General features: G+C 37.4%; 1 protein-coding gene across 2 annotated transcripts in view; it reads left to right on the top strand.

Moving 5' to 3' along the window:
- The first annotated feature begins 1,209 nt into the window (after positions 1-1,209).
- The window catches only part of tagap (T cell activation RhoGTPase activating protein), a 66,706-nt gene continuing 49,444 nt past the window's right edge, over positions 1,210-18,471 (top strand). Inside the window, exon 1 of one of the 2 annotated variants that reach the window (XM_012963168.2) lies at positions 1,210-1,393. In XM_012963168.2, the coding sequence (XP_012818622.1) occupies positions 1,322-1,393 (72 nt within the window). In that variant the 5' untranslated portion in view covers positions 1,210-1,321. The remainder of the gene's footprint in view (positions 1,394-18,471) is intronic. The other variant, NM_001079232.1, reaches the window with a different exon arrangement.

Below are 18,471 nucleotides of genomic sequence, written 5' to 3'. Positions count from 1 at the left end.
GAATGGGGCTTTAGTTTAAAAAAAATAAAATTAAATTAAAACCCTTATCTATATGGCACACCTTAGCACACACCCCAACTCCAAAAATGTCCACAAGTTGCCCACAAGCCCCAGCTGATTTATGGTGCAAGAATCCAATTGGCATTTCTCACTGCCCAACAGGATTCCCACATAATGCTGGTCCTGATTACAAGTTAAATATGTTCTAAAATTTAAGAGATTGGCTTATACATTATGGGGTAAAGAAAATATATATTTTTTTCCTCCAAATCGAGTAGAATCATAATTAGTAATTCCATTAACTTTACTGTTTTCGTCTTTCAAATATGTTTGTCTTTCTGCATTTTCTAATTCTTATCTTTGTGAATGGTTTTTATCAACTGTGAGGTATCACCAAAGTCTACCATTTATACGTTGTGCCATAAATCTGACATGATTTTTAACAATCATTTTTCCCTATGCCAAAAGCATGCTTGCCTGAGGCCTGTGTAGATCCAACATAAGGAATTGTTGGTATGATCTGTGACAACAGCATTTAGAATTCAGATTGTATTATTTATGTATCTATATACCTGCCACTCCTGCAATAAGGCATGGTAAGGACCTTGTACCACCCCTGGTAGCTTTAAGAGAAAAAAATTTAGTTTTTAAAACCAGAAATTCAGCTTTCCTAGCACAGAAAACACAAATTGCCGTGTAAGAATGCAGAAACGGTAAGCAGGGAGGGGGGATTGTGAAGGGGCACCACTGGGAAGACTGTCTTAAGCAGCATGGGGCACTGTATTTACTTATTCCTATACAGCTTCCAGTCTGTCATTCTAACTATTGTTTTGTAGCTAAGGTCACTGAACCTAGCAACATTATATGTTATTATATTAAAGAGATGAAGAACAAAAAATGTAAATGACTGAAAGAAAACTTGAAAAATGATAACCTGTTGCAAAAGGTCTATGAATATCTTTGTTTACATCACATAAGAGTTAATTATTATTATAATCCTTTATTTAAGAACCTCCACCTATAATCAATCAATATTTTATCACACTAATTCATTTAAAGCTAGTTTCTGTCATATCACACACTTGTTGAAAACTCTAAAATAGAGAAAACAGTCTGTTTATTTTGTTACTGTGCCATACAAGTGTACGAGCTGTGTCCTTGCACAGGTCAGTCAACCAAACGCTCCTCCTTTGTGTTCATGTGTGCGTATATAAGACAGCTCCCTCTCTGGAATCTCTGTAATGGTTAGTGGAATGACTGAGCTATTCAGTGACTGCTTGGCTATGTAATTGTAAAGTGAGCTGTTTGGATTAAAATTACCATGTTTTCTACACACACTAGCCACAAAGCACGCAGGGGAAGCTATGAAGGAATTTTACACAACAAGAACACAGTAAGTTTAAAGGGTTCCTCTTTGTTACATTATATTTCATAATCTCTGTATATTGTGTGTACTGAGTTCTTGAAATGCAGCTCTGTTGTTTCTGGGCAGATGAATATCTGTCAAGATTCTCAAAAAAATATTATTTTTTTTTTACCAGTAGCAAATAATTATAATTGTATTCATTTATTTTATTAAGAACACACTACAGTATATTTGCAAATTTTATTTGCCTTCTTTTTTATGTAATTGAAATTTTTTTTATAGTTTTTTAATTTTTTTTGGTTAACACAAAACAGAATTCTATTAATACAGGTGAATAGCATTTATTTACGGTGAAAAGTGTGCAAAACCCAAATTTTTTTGCAATTTACTAACTGAAATATGTGTGACCTGGAGCTAGCCCCTTGAACAAAGTGCTGCCTGCATTTGGCACCACTGCATCCAAAAGGGAGGGGCAGAAAGAGGTACGTAGGTGTCCTCTCTTCAGCAACAGGGCAGTAAGGACAGGGCTTAGCTGCGTTTCCTGGTGCTGCTCTCTGCAATGAAAGTTGGCTTTTTTATCTGGCGCTTGGTGCAAACAGCACTACGGAGTGGGCTTTTGTGCTTCTTAACACTTTATAGCACTTACTATGCCCCAGGGAAATTATAAGTCAAGGAGGGGGGGTCAAGTAGGGTGGCATGGGAAAACCTGCCTTAGTGTCACCTGTGGCGCAGAATTGCCCCTGAATATATATAGCAAGGATATGAAGCTCTGCAGCATGCTGCAATATCTTGCAGGGCATGCTAAGAATCATTGTGTGTGGAGTTTACAAGCCCTTTAACATCCAAAAAAGAGAAGGGTTTATGAGCCTAGCTACCTAATAATTGCTGTTTTGTTATGTTATTTTTTTTCATTGTTACTGAAACAATCACCTCATTGCTAGACCCTAGTTACTGCAGAGTGGACTGTAAAGATTCAAAAAAGTTAAATAATATTGAGGCGAACTTCCTTTTAAACATTATAGTGATATATGGTAATTATCTTACAAATTAGCTCAGCAGTGAATATTCTATGCTAGATTTCCTTTTATATATATATATATATATATATATATATATATATATATATATATATATATATATATATATATATATATATATATATATATATATATATATATATATATATATATATATATATATATAAAATGTACCTTCAAAGTAAGTTAAACATTCAATGTGAATTCAACTGGAATGCCCACACAGCTTACTGAACCTAGGCCAAAAAGTAGTCTCCTCTGATTAAGCATTATGATGTGCGTGAGAAACTTAAGAAACCTAATTTGATGGTTATCTGCTGAGGCAGGTTTATCCATTACAACCAGATTACTGCAGCAATTACAATCCTCATGGCTTCACCAGTTACACATGAGAACATCAATGGCTAAGTGCACTAGCAGAAGGTCAAAAGATAGTCTTCATTAAAATAAGTAAACTCAAAACTGACACAGGGTGTTACAAATCAACACGGTGCAATACTTGGCATGAACTACATACTCAAAGGCAGATTTATCAAAATCTAAATACTTTAGAGCACGTGTGTCAAACATAAGGCCCGCAGGCCGAATACAGCCCTTTTGACTGTTTTATGCGGCGCTGTGACTGTGCCTGACTGTACAGTATCTTAATAAAAAATTTGGCTGGCAACTTAGTTGAGTTTGCTTTAGAGCTTAATACATAAAACACCATGTTCTATTCATTCCTATGGGATTTTTAGAAGTTTAATTATCAATGGGTGAAAGTTAGAACTCACCATTTTATCCCCTTTGGCTTCGCAGAAAAATTTGTGATACTTCTGAAAAATTTGTGAAACAGTGGAAACTTTGTGAAACACGACTTTTTCGTGTGCAATTTTTTTTGATGCACCCGCAACATTTTTGATGCAACTGCTGCATTTTTTTACGCGACTGCAACATTATTAAAGGTTATTTTTATGGTGAAACCTATTAGTTCTGGTTCGGAATGGCAGTCAACAGTCAGAAATTAGAAAGGTGGAATGAGAAGGTTAAATTGCTACACACTAATGTTTTTCCTACTACAAAGAAAAAAATTAATAATATATGTTAAACATATGGTAGGTTGCCCTTTACAAAAAAACAGCATGAAATCAATGTGGAGGAGTACTAACAACTTTGGTTTGTAAAATAAAAAAGGTTGTGGACAAATATAATGCAAAAAGGGGGAATTTAAGCCAAAATAGAAGGAGTGTAGAGCTGAAGGAACTCAGAAAATAAGCAAATATGTTTGAGGGCTTAATGTTAAGTGTCACAGGGCTTCTGATTTGGAAAGCAGCAAAAGTATTTAAATTAATCCAAAATTATTCCTCCTAAATATTTGTTAATGATACAGCACTTGATATGCTTATAAATATGATCAAATGTGGTCATTCTTTTTTTAAATATGATGCTATTTTGGTTACAAATTATTAGCTTTGTTCAGAAGTCTAATTATGGGAGAATTACAGACTTCTTGCACTGATCCTCAGCTTAGACGAAGTGAAAATAATTCAGTCAGGTGGGTCAAAATTCCTCTGGCTCAGTTGAAACTTCAAGTATTTTTATTCGTTAACCCAATGTTCATGAAGTGTTTGAATTTCTGTTTACAAGACACTTTACTGTAAAATTGCCTTTTCTTGCTTGGGTGATAAAGAGGTATTGCTAATTCTCGACCAGAAAAAACAAGTATGGAATTCTAATCCCAAGCCTCATATTTTGTATTTCAACCTGAGCATAGTTATAGAACCAGCTAAAAAAAAAGTTTATTCAAAAGCAGCATTTACAGATATATGTGTAGCTAGTATTAAATAAAAAAATATTTATGAGATGAGAGTCTGTAAAGGTCACTATTCACTATTCATTAACATTCCATACTTTTTACCTAGCTGTACTGATGTTTATGTCCCATTTTAAAAATTCTACATTTAACAACTTTTTTCTTTTTACTAGAAAAATTTGTGCTTTGAAAAATGTGTTACATTTGTTAAGCCAGAAAAGTGTTAATAAATGTACTCAAATTCAATCTGCTGGGAATCCTTCAGGCTTCTCTAGTTCAAATTTTCTGCCTCTTAGATTTGTCCAATAGAACTATTAAGTGAACTGGTAGAATTCCAAAAGAGTTAGGAGATTCAGCTGCAGATGCAACCCTTGAGTATACTAGCAAATCAGACATGTGAAAGTACAAAATTACACAGATGCAGCTGCAGTAGCTGAATACTGTCAGACTGGAAATATTAAGGGTATGGAAAACTCATTAGTTCTTGAAGGTTAACTAAAGCCCCGCATGCATTTGATTGTACCTTACTCATAGGGCTGCTGTCACAGTAATAAGTGGGTATGTGTCACCAGAGCTTCATGTCCCTGGAATATCCCATCCCCAATTAGTGATTACAATGAGTAAGCAGAGTTCAGTGACTGGCACTTACCATATACAGTATAACATGCATGCACAGTAGGAACGTATATACTAGGCATCTTTAAACTGATACTGACACCAGAAATTAAAACTTTTTTTCATAACATTGCCTTTGCATGAGCTTTATAATTTAGCAATAAACGTATTTCCTGAGGCTTTTACATTCGCTATCTGATCCCCCATGTTTCTCTATGAGGGGGTTGCCATATTTGTGCAGCGGCAGGCCGTTAGCATTAGAAGCTATAACTGACAGGCTGAGAAGGGACAGTCAGGTTGGCAAAACAGTCAGGTTTAGGAACTTCAATAACAATTACTCACAAAAGCAGCTCTGTCAGTGAAAAATGATCAACATGACTTATAGGTAACTTTTTATGTAGATTCATATTTTAAAAAGTAGTTTTTTCGTGTCAGTATCACTTTAATAGAATGCAGGAAGGCCAGCCAAGAGTTTTATAAATATTAAGCTCTAAACTCACATTTTGATAAATCTGTCTCTAAATATGGCTGAAGAAAACAGATTAATAACTGTTGCACATATAAACACATAGCAGCCATATGTGTTTAACTGTATAAATATGACTGCTCTGCAGATGTAATTGCAAAATTCAGTACGGATGAAATAAGGAGATATGCATTTATAAATTAATATGAAGTAAGTACGTTTTAACAAAGGGTTTTTTTCTGCACAAATAGAATGATCTGCAAACAACAGTCATGTCTTTTTACTTAGTTTCCCTTTCTTTAATAAATCTCCTACTGATTGTGTTGGAAAATTAGAGAGGTCTGATAGATTGAGAAAATCAGCATGTCGGGTCCATGGTCATTAACTTCAACATCATAATAATTTGTGTGAAATCAGAGCAACAGCTTTATTAAGCCTGGTGCTTCTATTGTCAGAATTGAGCAATGAATGGCTCTGTTATGGTCATAGTTCATTTGTTACACAGCAAAGGCTGTAAACTGAGAAAAGCCTTATGCTTCAGTACCCACATTAGGAGATCAAAATTAACTTTTTGCACCTAAATAAGGCCCCCTTTCAGCAAATCTTCTTTAAATTAGCCTGCTTTTCCTGTTTCTTTTCTGATTACCCTATTCAGATATGCAATGTAAAATACAATACGGGTATGTGACACGTTATCCGGAAAGCTCCAAATTATGGGAAGGAATCTCCCTTAGACTCCATTTTTATCAAACAAATCAATTTTTAAAATTAATTTCATTTTTCTCGGGAATAACAAAGAAGTACATTGTACCTTGTTGGGAACAAAACAATCCTTTTGGGTTTGTTTAATGTTTAAAAGATTTTTTAGCAGACTTCCAATATGGAGATCCAAACTATGAAAACCCCAGGTCCTACGCATTATAGATAAAAGATGCCATACCTGTAACTGGATACAGATACTGTTTTTTAATGGAAAATAAAAAAAAAAACTAAGCAAACTATTGCCAAAGCATTGTAAAATGCTTGTTTTTACTATTAGCCTGAAAGTACTCAAGCCATATTAATTCACTTGCCATGAAAGCCATGAAAGCTTGATTCCTCGTATTGGTACTAAACTATTGGTGTAGTTGTCTACAACTACACCAATAGTAGTTAGTAGTTAGTTAGTAGCAATTAGTCAGATGTCATCTTTCAATTACTAATTATTTGGTCTGATCCTAGAGCTGATTAGTAACTGCACTTTTGCACTTCAGTACCTATGTTAGTGTAGTAACCTGCTTGTGTAGACATTTTGGTTAAGGGCATTCTTGCTGTTTTGCCATTGCTTGATGATGATATTCCTATTCCTGTTTTGTGCTTCCTGTTAAGCTGAGAGCAAGCATGGAGCAGGCCAGATCTACCTGCCATGTTCTAATAAATATACCAAAAGTTCCAGTGTGCATCTGACTACTTCACCTGAACTAACACAGCAGAAGTATTAACCCACTGCTAGCCAGCAGTTTATTACAGTGGCGACGAGGATGGGATGTAATTGGACTCAGAAACAGCTGCAGAGCAAACAGGCTGCACAGGCTGCATGATTTCTTCTCTGCACAGAAGTAACTTGCTACAATGTCTGCCATTGGAAAAGTCCCAGAGTATTCAGAATCTGCTGAGGAATTTGAGTCTTATTTGGAAAGATTTGAGAGATGGCTGTCTGCAAATGATGTTAGTCAGGAAAAGAAAGCAGATATTTTACTTGCTACACTGCCAGCAAAAACCTACAGTTTCCTTAAAACTCTTATAGCTCCTTCAAAGGCCACTGAATTGTCCTATGAGAGAATTACAGAGACCCTCTCTCAGCATTATAAACCCCAGCCTATCATCGTTGCAGAACGCTTTAGATTTTATGGGAGAAATCACAACATGGGGGAAAGCCTTGCAGACTATATTTTGGATTTAAAACGGCTATCTGCTTCCTGTGAATTTGGTACATTCCTGGATCAGGCTTTGCAAGATAAGTGGCCTCCATGATGAGTTCTACCTGCATAAGCTGCTAAATGAAACAAATCTCACTTTCAAGTCTGCTTGTAACATTGCCTTGGCCATAGAATTAACCAGAAGTGACTCTCAGCAATTCAAAGAGCAAAATAGTTGTTCATTTACAGATATCCCTAAAATAACTACAGGGTGTAAACCCATTTCACCAAATTCACCACAGCCACCTACAGTGTCAGTTACAGGTGAGCAAGCATTTCAGACACAAAGGGTCAAACCCTGCTACCGCTGTGGGGGCCTGCATCAGCAGATATAAATCAGAAACCTGTAGAAATTGTGGAAAGTTAGGCCACATTGCTCGTGTCTGCAGAAGCAAACCAGGCAGGCCCAGGGCGCAATATGTGACTAATTGTGACAGCTATGGAAAGTGACTGCACAGACTTGAATACAGTCAATACTACGCATGGGGGAGATGATGGCATCCATATTAAGCTGGAAATTGATGGGCATCCAGTAAACATGTTACTTGACACAGGTGCATCTGTATCACTAATATCAGAGTTTGTTTACAAGAACTGTTTAGGTGGAATTGCACTGCAGAACTTTTACATCTCACTTTTATACCGGAGAGAAGATTCCTGTACTTGGAGAGATTGTAGCGTCAGTCACATATGAAGGTCAGTCCTTTACATTGCTTTTAGTGGTTGTGAAGGGCGACAGGCCCACCCTTTTGGGCAGAAATTGGATGAAGCACCTAAATCTGAATTGGGCTAAAATATTTACTATCAAACAAACTGAAGCTATCTTTACCAAAAATCTGGATCACTGTCAATCGCTGTACTGAACCAGAACCCTACCCACTACCAAATGTAGAGGACTTGTTTGCTACAATTGATGGAGGTTAATACTTTAGCAAAATTGATTTATCAAATGCCTATAAACAGCTAGAGCTGGACCCGGATTCAAAGCCATTTCTTACCATCAACACAGACAAGGGGTTGTTCGAATACCAGTGCTTACCATTTGGAGTATCTACAGCACCAGCAATCTTTCAGCATGCAATGAATCAGATTCTTCAAGGAATTGATCATGTGGTCTGTTTTCTGGATGACATTTTAATTACAGGTTCATCTGTTGAAGAGCACTTGGCACTGTTAGATAAGGTGTTATCAAAATTAAAAGCATCTGGGGTGCGAGTAAAATTGTCCAAGTGTCACTTTCTCCAGGAGTCTGTAGAATATTTAGGGTACCGCATAGATGCACAAGGTCTTCACCCAACAGAAACAAAGTTAACTGCTATTGTTAATGCACCTTCACCTTCAAATGTGTCTGAACTACGCGCCTTATTAGGACTGCTAAATTACTATGGACGATTCCTTCCAAATCTGTCAACATTATTGCAACCCTTACATGAACTTTTGCAGAAAAATACCAGAGTGTGAAAAAGCATTTCAGGATGCAAAGCAAAGACTAACCAACAGCAAGTGGCTAGCACACTATGACCCTAGTAAGCCACTCAGATTAGCATGTGATGCCTCACCCTACGGAGTTGGAGCAGTTATATCACATATACTGCCTAATGGAGAAGAACATCCAATTGCTTTTGCGTCTAGAACCCTAACACAAACAGAGTGCAACTATGCTCAAATAGAGCAGGAGGCACTAAGTATTATTTTTGGAGTAAAAAAATTTCAGAAATATCTTTATGGAAGGAAGTTTTCACTGGTCACTGATCACAAACCACTTCTGGCCATTCTTGGGCCAAAATCAGCAATTCCAACATTGGCAGCACTTCTCCTATTGGCATATGACTATGAAATTGTATATAGACGTTCTCAGGATCATGGGAATGCAGATGTTCTATCTCTATCACAGCTTCCATGCCCATATACAACAGACATGACGATAGTGTCATTTTTCAAGTTTGATTTGCAGAGGAACTACCTATTTCTTGCAAAGATATTGCAGCTGCAACAAGTCGTGATCCTTTTCTGGCAAAAGTGTGGGACTTTACTTCCAAAGGCTGGCCGAACTACAGCTCTGACAAAATCCTTAAGCCATATTTTGAAAAGAGAGATGAGCTTTCCATAGATCAAGGTTATTTACCTTGGGGGATACGGGTTGTCATTCCCCCAAAATATCGTCAGAGGCTCTTGCATGAACTTCACGAAGGCCATCCAGGTGTAAACGGGATGAAAGCACGAGCTCGTGGTTACCTGTGGTGGCCAGGCCTGGATCAAGATTTAGAAATTTTTGTAAGTCAGTGTACTGCTTGTGCTTCTGTACAAAATCAGCCACCCACTGCACCCCTTCACCCATGGACATGGGCCACATCGCCGTGGGAAAGAATCCGTATTGACTATGCTGAAATAAACCAGCAAACATTTCTTGTGGTTATCAACAGCTATCCCAAGTGGTTGGAGGTCTTACCCACTAAAATGAGTACAAGCGAGAAAACGATTACCTTGCTGCGTAATTTGTTTGCATCCTATGGTCTGCCAAAGGAATTGGTTTCGGATAATGGACCTCAGTTCACATCTCAGGAATTCCAGTACTTCTTGACACAAAATGGTATCAGGCACAAATTGACCCCGCCTTATCACCCAGCTCCATATGGTGCTGCTGAACAGGCTATTCAGACATTTAAAAAAGCTTGGATGAAACACTCAGTAGTCAATGAGTCCGCTCGCACTACAGGAGAGTTGAGACTTTGCCGATTTCTGTTTAATTATAGGAATACTCCACCTTCAGTCACTGAGAGTACCCCAGCGCAACTGTTTTTAAAGAGGCACCTCCGAACCGGGTTGGATTTGCTTAAACCCTCTTCAGCTGATACAGTGGAGAAACATCAGAAGCAACAAGTCAGAGCACATAATAGCTCCAGACAAAGAAACAAAGACTTTTACCCAGGTGATAAGGTTTTGGTTCGAGACTTCCACCACTCAGGGCGCCTTTGGTCTCCAGGGACTATTTGTCATAGAAGGGGTCCCCTGACGTACGAGGTTCAAATTGGTAACCGTCACATTCATGTCCACGTGGAGCATCTGGTTCCAGATAAGAGTGTGTCACCCGTACCTCCTTCATTTTCTACCATTGACTTTCAAGTAGCTGTATCGCCCTTATAGGAATCCATCTAATCCAACCAGTGCTACAGCCTCTGAGGGTGAACGGAGGTATCCGATACGAGCACGCAAGCCTCCTGAGAGACTGGACTTATAATGCCACTATGTTATTGTTGCTATAACAAGAGAAACCTCGCACAAGAAAAAAAGCGGGTGCACAATGTGTATAATGAATTTGCAGAAAATGAACAGGGAAAGGTTACACTTTTATTGGCACACCACTGGGGTTATAGTTAAAATATCTTTATTAAAGTTAATGTTAAAATCACAAAATCATAAAAAGATAGAAAAAGATAAGAAACGGAGAAGATAAAAATTCTTACGCAGTCTCTGTACCAGAGTGTCAATTCGTTCAGTGCTGAACGAGTGAGAGGTTTAGGATAGCTGCTATAATTGCTACATTGGGTAAGGAGGCTAAAGAATGTGGCAATATATGTTGCCAAAACTTAAGGTTACTAATGTATCAGAAAACCACTAGAGAACAAGGATCCCAAGAGACTCCTTAAAATCGGCACAAATATATCACTCAGATACAATTGTAGCAAACAGCCCAGAGGCAAACTTCAGGAGACGGCTTCCGTGATCACTAAAGGTATATCAACTGGCTGGCAGTCTTGAAGGGATTCTAGCGATATGAAAGGCAAGTCTCATTGTAATCGTTGCTAAGGCTATATCACATAGTTTGTGACTAAATAAAATGCTTTTTAACTATGAGAATGCACATGTGGTTTTCTTATTGTGAGGCAAAGGTAGCTATGTCTTAAATTAAAGCTAACTGTGATACTTCAATTCAGCGGCGCTTTTACTACAAGTAAGCAGATTCGGCAAAGGTGCAGCAAAGTAGGTACAAGGTAAGTAACGAGCTAATTATGTGAGTGCAGATTCCTGGAGTGCTTAATTCCTACATCGCTTAGTGCACGGGTCGATGTTTGTTAAATAATTCCCTCCCCAGGTCAAAACACTGCAATCAGATATCAAGGTCCAAAAGCAGATTATAAGATACAACGGCGCGTACAACAAGATGAACTGATCAAAAAGGCCTGGGCTTTTTCACTTTTTTTGCCCCGTTGATATTATGGTTTTAAGCTGATATTTATATACATAAACTTCGCGATAGAATTTTCACTCGCTTATTCAACAAGGTAGCCCCGGGACTCGCTATTCATTCATTCCCTTTTCCCAGCAACTATTATCGGGTTGTTAGGAGATCGCCGTTCTTGTCACTAACTTATAGCTACCTACTTTCATTGCCGCAACATGACTAAGGACCTACATGAGCCAAATTCAATTTCTAAGACGAGCTCTGATTATAAGCTTTGTCGGTCCGTTACCATAGGACTATTATAGCGCTACAACGATTCTGTTCGTAATAAGCATGCAATTAGCTATTGGACTTCCGCCACCTATTCCGTAAGTTTACTCCAAAATCAACAGTTCGTCAACTCGATTTGCCCCACTGTTATTATACAATTCCCTTCTAGAGTCACAAGTCTTAGTTTGTATCTGCACATGCCTACTACCAACATACGGGATTACCTCGGCACGGCCAAAACCATACTTAGTTAGACTCTAATCTAAAGTATATCCTCCATTATTCAGCTATCATCAACACAAATCAACCGGTAACTAAATCATTACCTCGCTGTGCCTACTACCATTTGCAGGTTACCTCGGCACAGCTACATACACAAGGTACAAGAGAGTGCGAACGCCGACGTGCGTTTCGCTTGGAGCTTTTTCAAGGCGAAATGAGTTTTTTGGCGTTTCCATACGTCATTTTTTAAATGATTCCTGACCAATTCCTGACCAATCATGCTGTTCCTACAATTTGTTACGTAGGTCACATTATGTACGTCAGCCCCTAGAATGTTCATACGTCGATTTAAAAGCTTCACGGCCAATCATCGATTTGGAAGTTCTACAGTGGGGTATTGGCCCCTATCTGGAGTTATACCACGGGGTTACTATGACCCAAAAATGCCTATAATCCTTGTTTTAAACATTTATCTAAGATTGCTATTTAATTACAAAGTCGATCTTCACATATTAAAAGGAAGCTCCCTTAGGAATTTCATTCCCCATTGCAATCTGTGGTGATGGAATAAATAAACAAAAAGGAGAGAAGGAGACTTGCATTATAATTAAGGCGAACCTAATTTAGGGACAATAATTATAAGTAAAAAGTGAAAAGTGATTAATTGGGATTCATACAATCTAGTGGTTTTCTGATACATTAGTAACCTTAAGTTTTGGCAACATATATTGCCACATTCTTTAGCCTCCTTACCCAATGTAGCAATTATAGCAGCTATCCTAAACCTCTCACTCGTTCAGCACTGAACAAATTGACACTCTGGTACAGAGACTGCGTAAGAATTTTTATCTTCTCCGTTTCTTATCTTTTTCTATCTTTTTATGATTTTGTGATTTTAACATTAACTTTAATAAAGATATTTTAACTATGTTATTGTTAACTTGGACATTTCCGCCTTTAAATGTTTAGAACTGAGTTATAACTGTTGGTTATATATATATATAATATATATATATATATATATATATATATATATATATATATATTGTTGAGATCTACTTTTTGCTAAAAAGGGGGGAATGTAGTAACCTGCTTGTGTAGACATTTTGGTTAAGGGCATTCTTGCTGTTTTGCCATTGCTTGATGATGATATTCCTATTCCTGTTTTGTGCTTCCTGTTAAGCTGAGAGCAAGCATGGAGCAGGCCAGATCTACCTGCCAGGTTCTAATAAATATACTAAAAGTTCCAGTGTGTATCTGACTACTTCACCTGAACTAAAACAGCAGAAGTATTAACCCACTGCTAGCCAGCAGTTTATTATAGTTAGTCATCCTTAATACAATAAAGGTAGGTACAGTAAACCCTGTTTATTAACATTAGTATAATGAACAGGGCTTGTGCTGAACATACTTTTTGCCTATTTTAGGAAGTGATAATGTTTTTTTTTGCAAACCCCAAAATTAAATAAAAGTTACATTCTAATTCTCAGTCCCAGCAAGTAAAGTTAAAACAAATCAGTAGTCCAGAGGGAGCAACAATGAGATTAACTGAGAAAAACTGAGGGTAAAGGTGGCCATACACGGACCGATTTTTTACTTACAAACGACCGATTCCCGAACGATCCGATGCTATCGTTAAGTTATCGTATAGTTGGTGGTGTACGAACGATCGTCGGCCCACTAAACGAGCCGACATTATCGTCCCCAAAATCGATCGGCCAGGTTTAAAAATTTTGGTCGTTTAACGATAAAATCTGCCAGTTGGTGTGAGTGTCAGACATTTGTCTTTCAACGATTGTTCTCTGCGCATGTCACGATTGCCAGCAGCAGAAGTCAACAACATCGATCGTACGTAGATGTACGATCGTAGGTATTTTACGATAATGATGCGACAAAATCTTTCCCGAATTATCGTTGCCCGTGGATGGCATATCGTATGGGAACTCGATCGCCATACGATCGTTTGTCGATATAATCGTTCATCGCACAACGAGCGAAATCGCCTCGTGTATGGCCACCTTAATGCCAGAAAGCTGACCAATCTCCCAAAGAATTGTTTGAAAGGGAGTATCAGGATGACTCCAAACATTTTTAATTGTTTTACTGATAGTCCTCAAGCAGCACTGCACAGTGCAGTGAAGAAACTCACAAAATGTGTGTAGGTATTGCCCAGATGACATAAGTTAGTTTTTTTCTTCAATTCTTTATTTATTTTGTTATTTTGAGGAAAAAAGGACCCCCTCCTACAGAAAGGAAGGGGAGGGGGGAGGGTTATACCTTAAATTACAGCCTTCGAGATCAAGCTACAACAGCAAAAGTCATTGCTATAAATCGCAACAAGAGGTAAAAGTACATATGTTTGGTCTTGTTTTATTTTTTTTCAGAGAGCTATAGTGCCATTACTTTCATAGACATGAGTTAGTTTTACGTGTGCTTTGTATGCTGATGGGCACCTCTGTGTTTCAATACTTAAAGCTAAAGTAAGAGTCTGGGCCATATAAATTTTAAATTCTCTGAATTGCACTCTCATGTGGCTTTTCAGATATTTTGTAATACTTTAACAATAGATCCCAGTCATTTAAACCTTGTGTAGAAAACAAGGTACCAACATAACAATCAGAATGTATTTTTAATAAAAGGGATTTTATGACAGTATGAATATCTCCAATTTGTACTTAGTATTGATCATTCACAAAGCAATAGCAAATTCCCAAAATAACTTGCCTATAATCATCTGGATAACAGTTTTACTATTATTTAGATATTCAGTTTTTACTTGTTGCAGACAGATTTATAGTAACAATCATAAGGAAACAAAACTTGTTTTTTATTATTTGTGAACCTATTCCACCCACCTTAATGAATTAACATCATCAAAGACAATGAACTGGAAATTACAGGAATTTTTCAAGTGCTTTTGAACTTGTGTAACTTGTGTATGCAGTCGGGTTGTATGTCATTTTGTATGGATACTAGCGAACAAGGTGCAGTACCGATCAACAAGGTGCAGTAACGAAAATGTGCGCTTGTGCATGTGCACACAAATTTGAGGCACAAAGAATTTTGTGTGGAGACACACAATTTTGCATTCATTGTGAGCAGAAGATACAATTTAAAATGTGCACATAAATTTTTTTCGTGCACTTAGCTGAGAAGAAACTAAAGGGACGATTGGTGCACATATATATGTATAAATGGTGTGTATTCTACAGTGATTCATACAAAATTGCTTGCTGCAGCACTTTAAAGTTGCAGAGGATACAACCTATGAACAGAAAGGGACATTTTACTACAACCATGATGCAAGACAACTGAGCCACAGTAATTTTGTACTTGATTGAGTCCCCATGGTCACATGTCTAAGCCAAGGACAAAGTCCTTGTAACCTGTACACTAAGGGGCACATTTACTAATCCACGAACGTCTGAAAAGCGTCCGAATGCATTTTTTCCATAATAATCGTTATTTTTGCGATTTTTTCATCACCGTCACAACTTTTTTGTTGCTGTCACAACTTTTTCGCGAATTGTCGCAAACTTTTCGTCGCCGTCGCGAAAAAATCGTACTGTTGCGCCGAGTACGAAAGTTTTGGATTCATTCAAGCTTCAGTATCGTGACTTTCCTTGGGCCAGGTTGGAGCTGCAGAGTGGCCATTGAGTCCTATGGGAGGCTTCCAAAATCATGCAAAGTCGGAAAGATTTGCCCACCGTTTACGATCGCTCAATACGAAAAAGCTGCGACAATTCGCGAGAAAGACGTACCGGCACCGAAAAAGTCGTGACAGCGACGAAAAAAATCGCAAAAAATACGAAAAAGTTGCAAAATGTTCGTTTCCAATACGATTTCTTCCCATTCGGGATTCGGATTCGTGGATTAGTAAATGTGCCCCTAAGACAAAGTAACTTGCAATTGACCAGAAAAAGCCAAAAAAGTTAGGACTCACGTTTTAAAAAAGGGAAGGCCACCAAAAATGATTTAAAAATGAATGTGGATCTGGCCTTCTGTTTAAAGAGATAAGAAAACAAGAATCAGAACACAAAGAGATTGCTCCATTCATCCATAGAAGCTTAAATTTGAAAAGAATTTCACTCATCAAACAGCCATTCACAAGTGCTTGCACCTGTACACGCTCTTTATAGATGAGCTTTGCTCTCATTTGCTCATTGTGACTGCTTTTCTGACTAAAGGGCAAGGTGTAGCATGCTCTGGTGCAACGAAACCCTGTTCTTTACACCTTTCCTGAACAGGTGCACATGCAGGCATTCCTAGTTGTACCACTTAATATGGTCACCAGCACTATTCATGATGCTACGCATTTCAGAATACCCATTTGACAATAATGACGTTTTGCACAAAGATTTCACACATCAAGTGTAAATAGCAGTGGGAGAAGTTTGCACTTCAATGCTGAAAAATATTTTTGCATTGTTGGCAAAATATGGTTAATAGTGATGATTTTTGGCACAACATATCGAATATTAGCCCTGTTGTTTAAGGGGTCTGTTTATAAAGATAAAAATGAAAAAATGCTACTCACTGTAAAATTACAAGTATTTATGAAGCTATGTTATGATTTGCGTGCTTTTTACACATTTTCATGTCAGAATTTTTTTGCCAACAAAATTTGTCCCATTGACTTCAATAGTCAAATCTAGAGTGGTGTAAACCAATACCAAACATTGCAGTGTTAGCTTACTGCAATATATTATTACCTTGATAGCAATGTATTGCTTTAAACCACATATAAGGACAATATTGAAATGTTATATGCCACCAGGCTTTTGTGTCATAAAATATTCTTCAACTTGTAATAAGAGCTATTTTCAATAATGCACTTGCTAAAAAGCCATACAACCCCTTCTTGAAGTATGTTTAATTCAGGGAAAGAATCCAATGTTCTCACTGTAAAAAAAACCCTTTCCGAATATTTTTTAGGGAACATCCTTTCTTCTTCTCATGTCTGCTAGAAGAACCTACTGGTATATAAAGCAGAGAGCTTAGAGAGATTATTATATGATCCCCTTATATATTTATACATAGTTATTATATCCCCCTTAAAGCACCTGTTCTCCAGCATGAACAGCCCCAACTTGGTCACTCTTCTTTGATTTCATACTCTTCTTTGGACCCTTTCTAATTAAAAAATATCCTGTTTAAGCACTGGAGACCATAACTGATGCTTATTCCAGAGGGGGCCTTACCAGCACTCTGTCAAGTGGAAGATTTACCATTTCCTCCTGTGAATATATGCCCCTTTTAATACAGCTCAAACCTTGTTTGCCCTTGCAGCTTCTCCTTCTCCATTATGTGTTAATGTTAATGTGTTTGCCTAGTACAAATGGGTGCAGGAAGGAAGGATGGCTTAATGCTTTATTGACTAAACAATGAGTAAAAATATATGCTGGATTTACACTAGAAGCTAAAGTGTACATCAGACCACAAATGAGCAAAAATATGTGCTGGATCTACACTACTGTAGAAGGTAAAGTGTATATCAGACTATAAAACATTTGAATGGTGGGAAATTTCCCATGAGCACTTAGTCTGCTTATACTTGCCATAAAATATGATGCCATAAAACATGATGGTCTGTTGGTCATTACTAGCTTTAACAAAACAATGATGTGCATACTAGTATTAAATATAAAAACCTACTATGGTAGACATGATAGCTTTGTTTCTTGATTGTCTTAGTTGCTATATGTGTTATTTTTTCTTGTGGTATGTACTTTATCCTTATGTGTATCTTTTGCATACTTAGGGTAAGTGATGCATTAATGTATAATTACCATTATACTGTTTATTTTAGTTAATTCACTGGAAACATTCCTAAATACAATAAGACCTGAATTCCTTTCTTTTACAAATAAATGTGGTATGGTGACATTTGTAAGAGTAATTTTATCATAAAAATAGAAAAAGCAAGGGCAAAGATAGAGGTATGAAATACAGGTATGGGTGGAGGTCCATAGGTCTACGAATCCTAAAATGGATGGTTCTGGGAGTTCCCTCTGCAGGTACGCAGCCTTTTGTCTCAGAAAGACCCTCCTAACATTCTAATTACTATTACTAATGATGAGTCAAATTTTTCGCCAGGTATGGGTTTGCTGCAAAATCCTGAATTTCGCCATTGGCGTTTTTTTTGTGAAATTGCGGCAACAAAAAGTCACTGTCACATCAAAAAAGTTGCAGTCACGTCAAATAAGTCGCAGTCACAGCAAAAAAGTTGCGAGATAGCCGCATTTTGCAAACTTTTTGTGAATTTTTTTTTCGCTCATCACTAACAATGACATACCTTTCTACAGGACAGCCTGTCTATAGAAATTTGTGAGCTGGAAAAGTGAAATAAAGTGTCTGACTTGCTCATTAGTTCTAAAATACTCCAGCTTTCAGGACACAATAGCAAGGTTCTCTGAACAGGAAAAACATAATCCCTGCTTAGTAATAACCTCCCTGGAACTTTATAAATTGCTTTCATCACTTGATTACAATAAAAAATATGGATATATGGGGAATATATTCAATATAATACATACAGTATACATTAACTGGCAAAAGTGGT

This window comes from Xenopus tropicalis, chromosome 5 (genome assembly GCF_000004195.4).
Source record: "Xenopus tropicalis strain Nigerian chromosome 5, UCB_Xtro_10.0, whole genome shotgun sequence".
Taxonomy (NCBI): domain Eukaryota; kingdom Metazoa; phylum Chordata; class Amphibia; order Anura; family Pipidae; genus Xenopus; species Xenopus tropicalis.
This window is presented reverse-complemented; position numbering and strand designations above follow the sequence as displayed.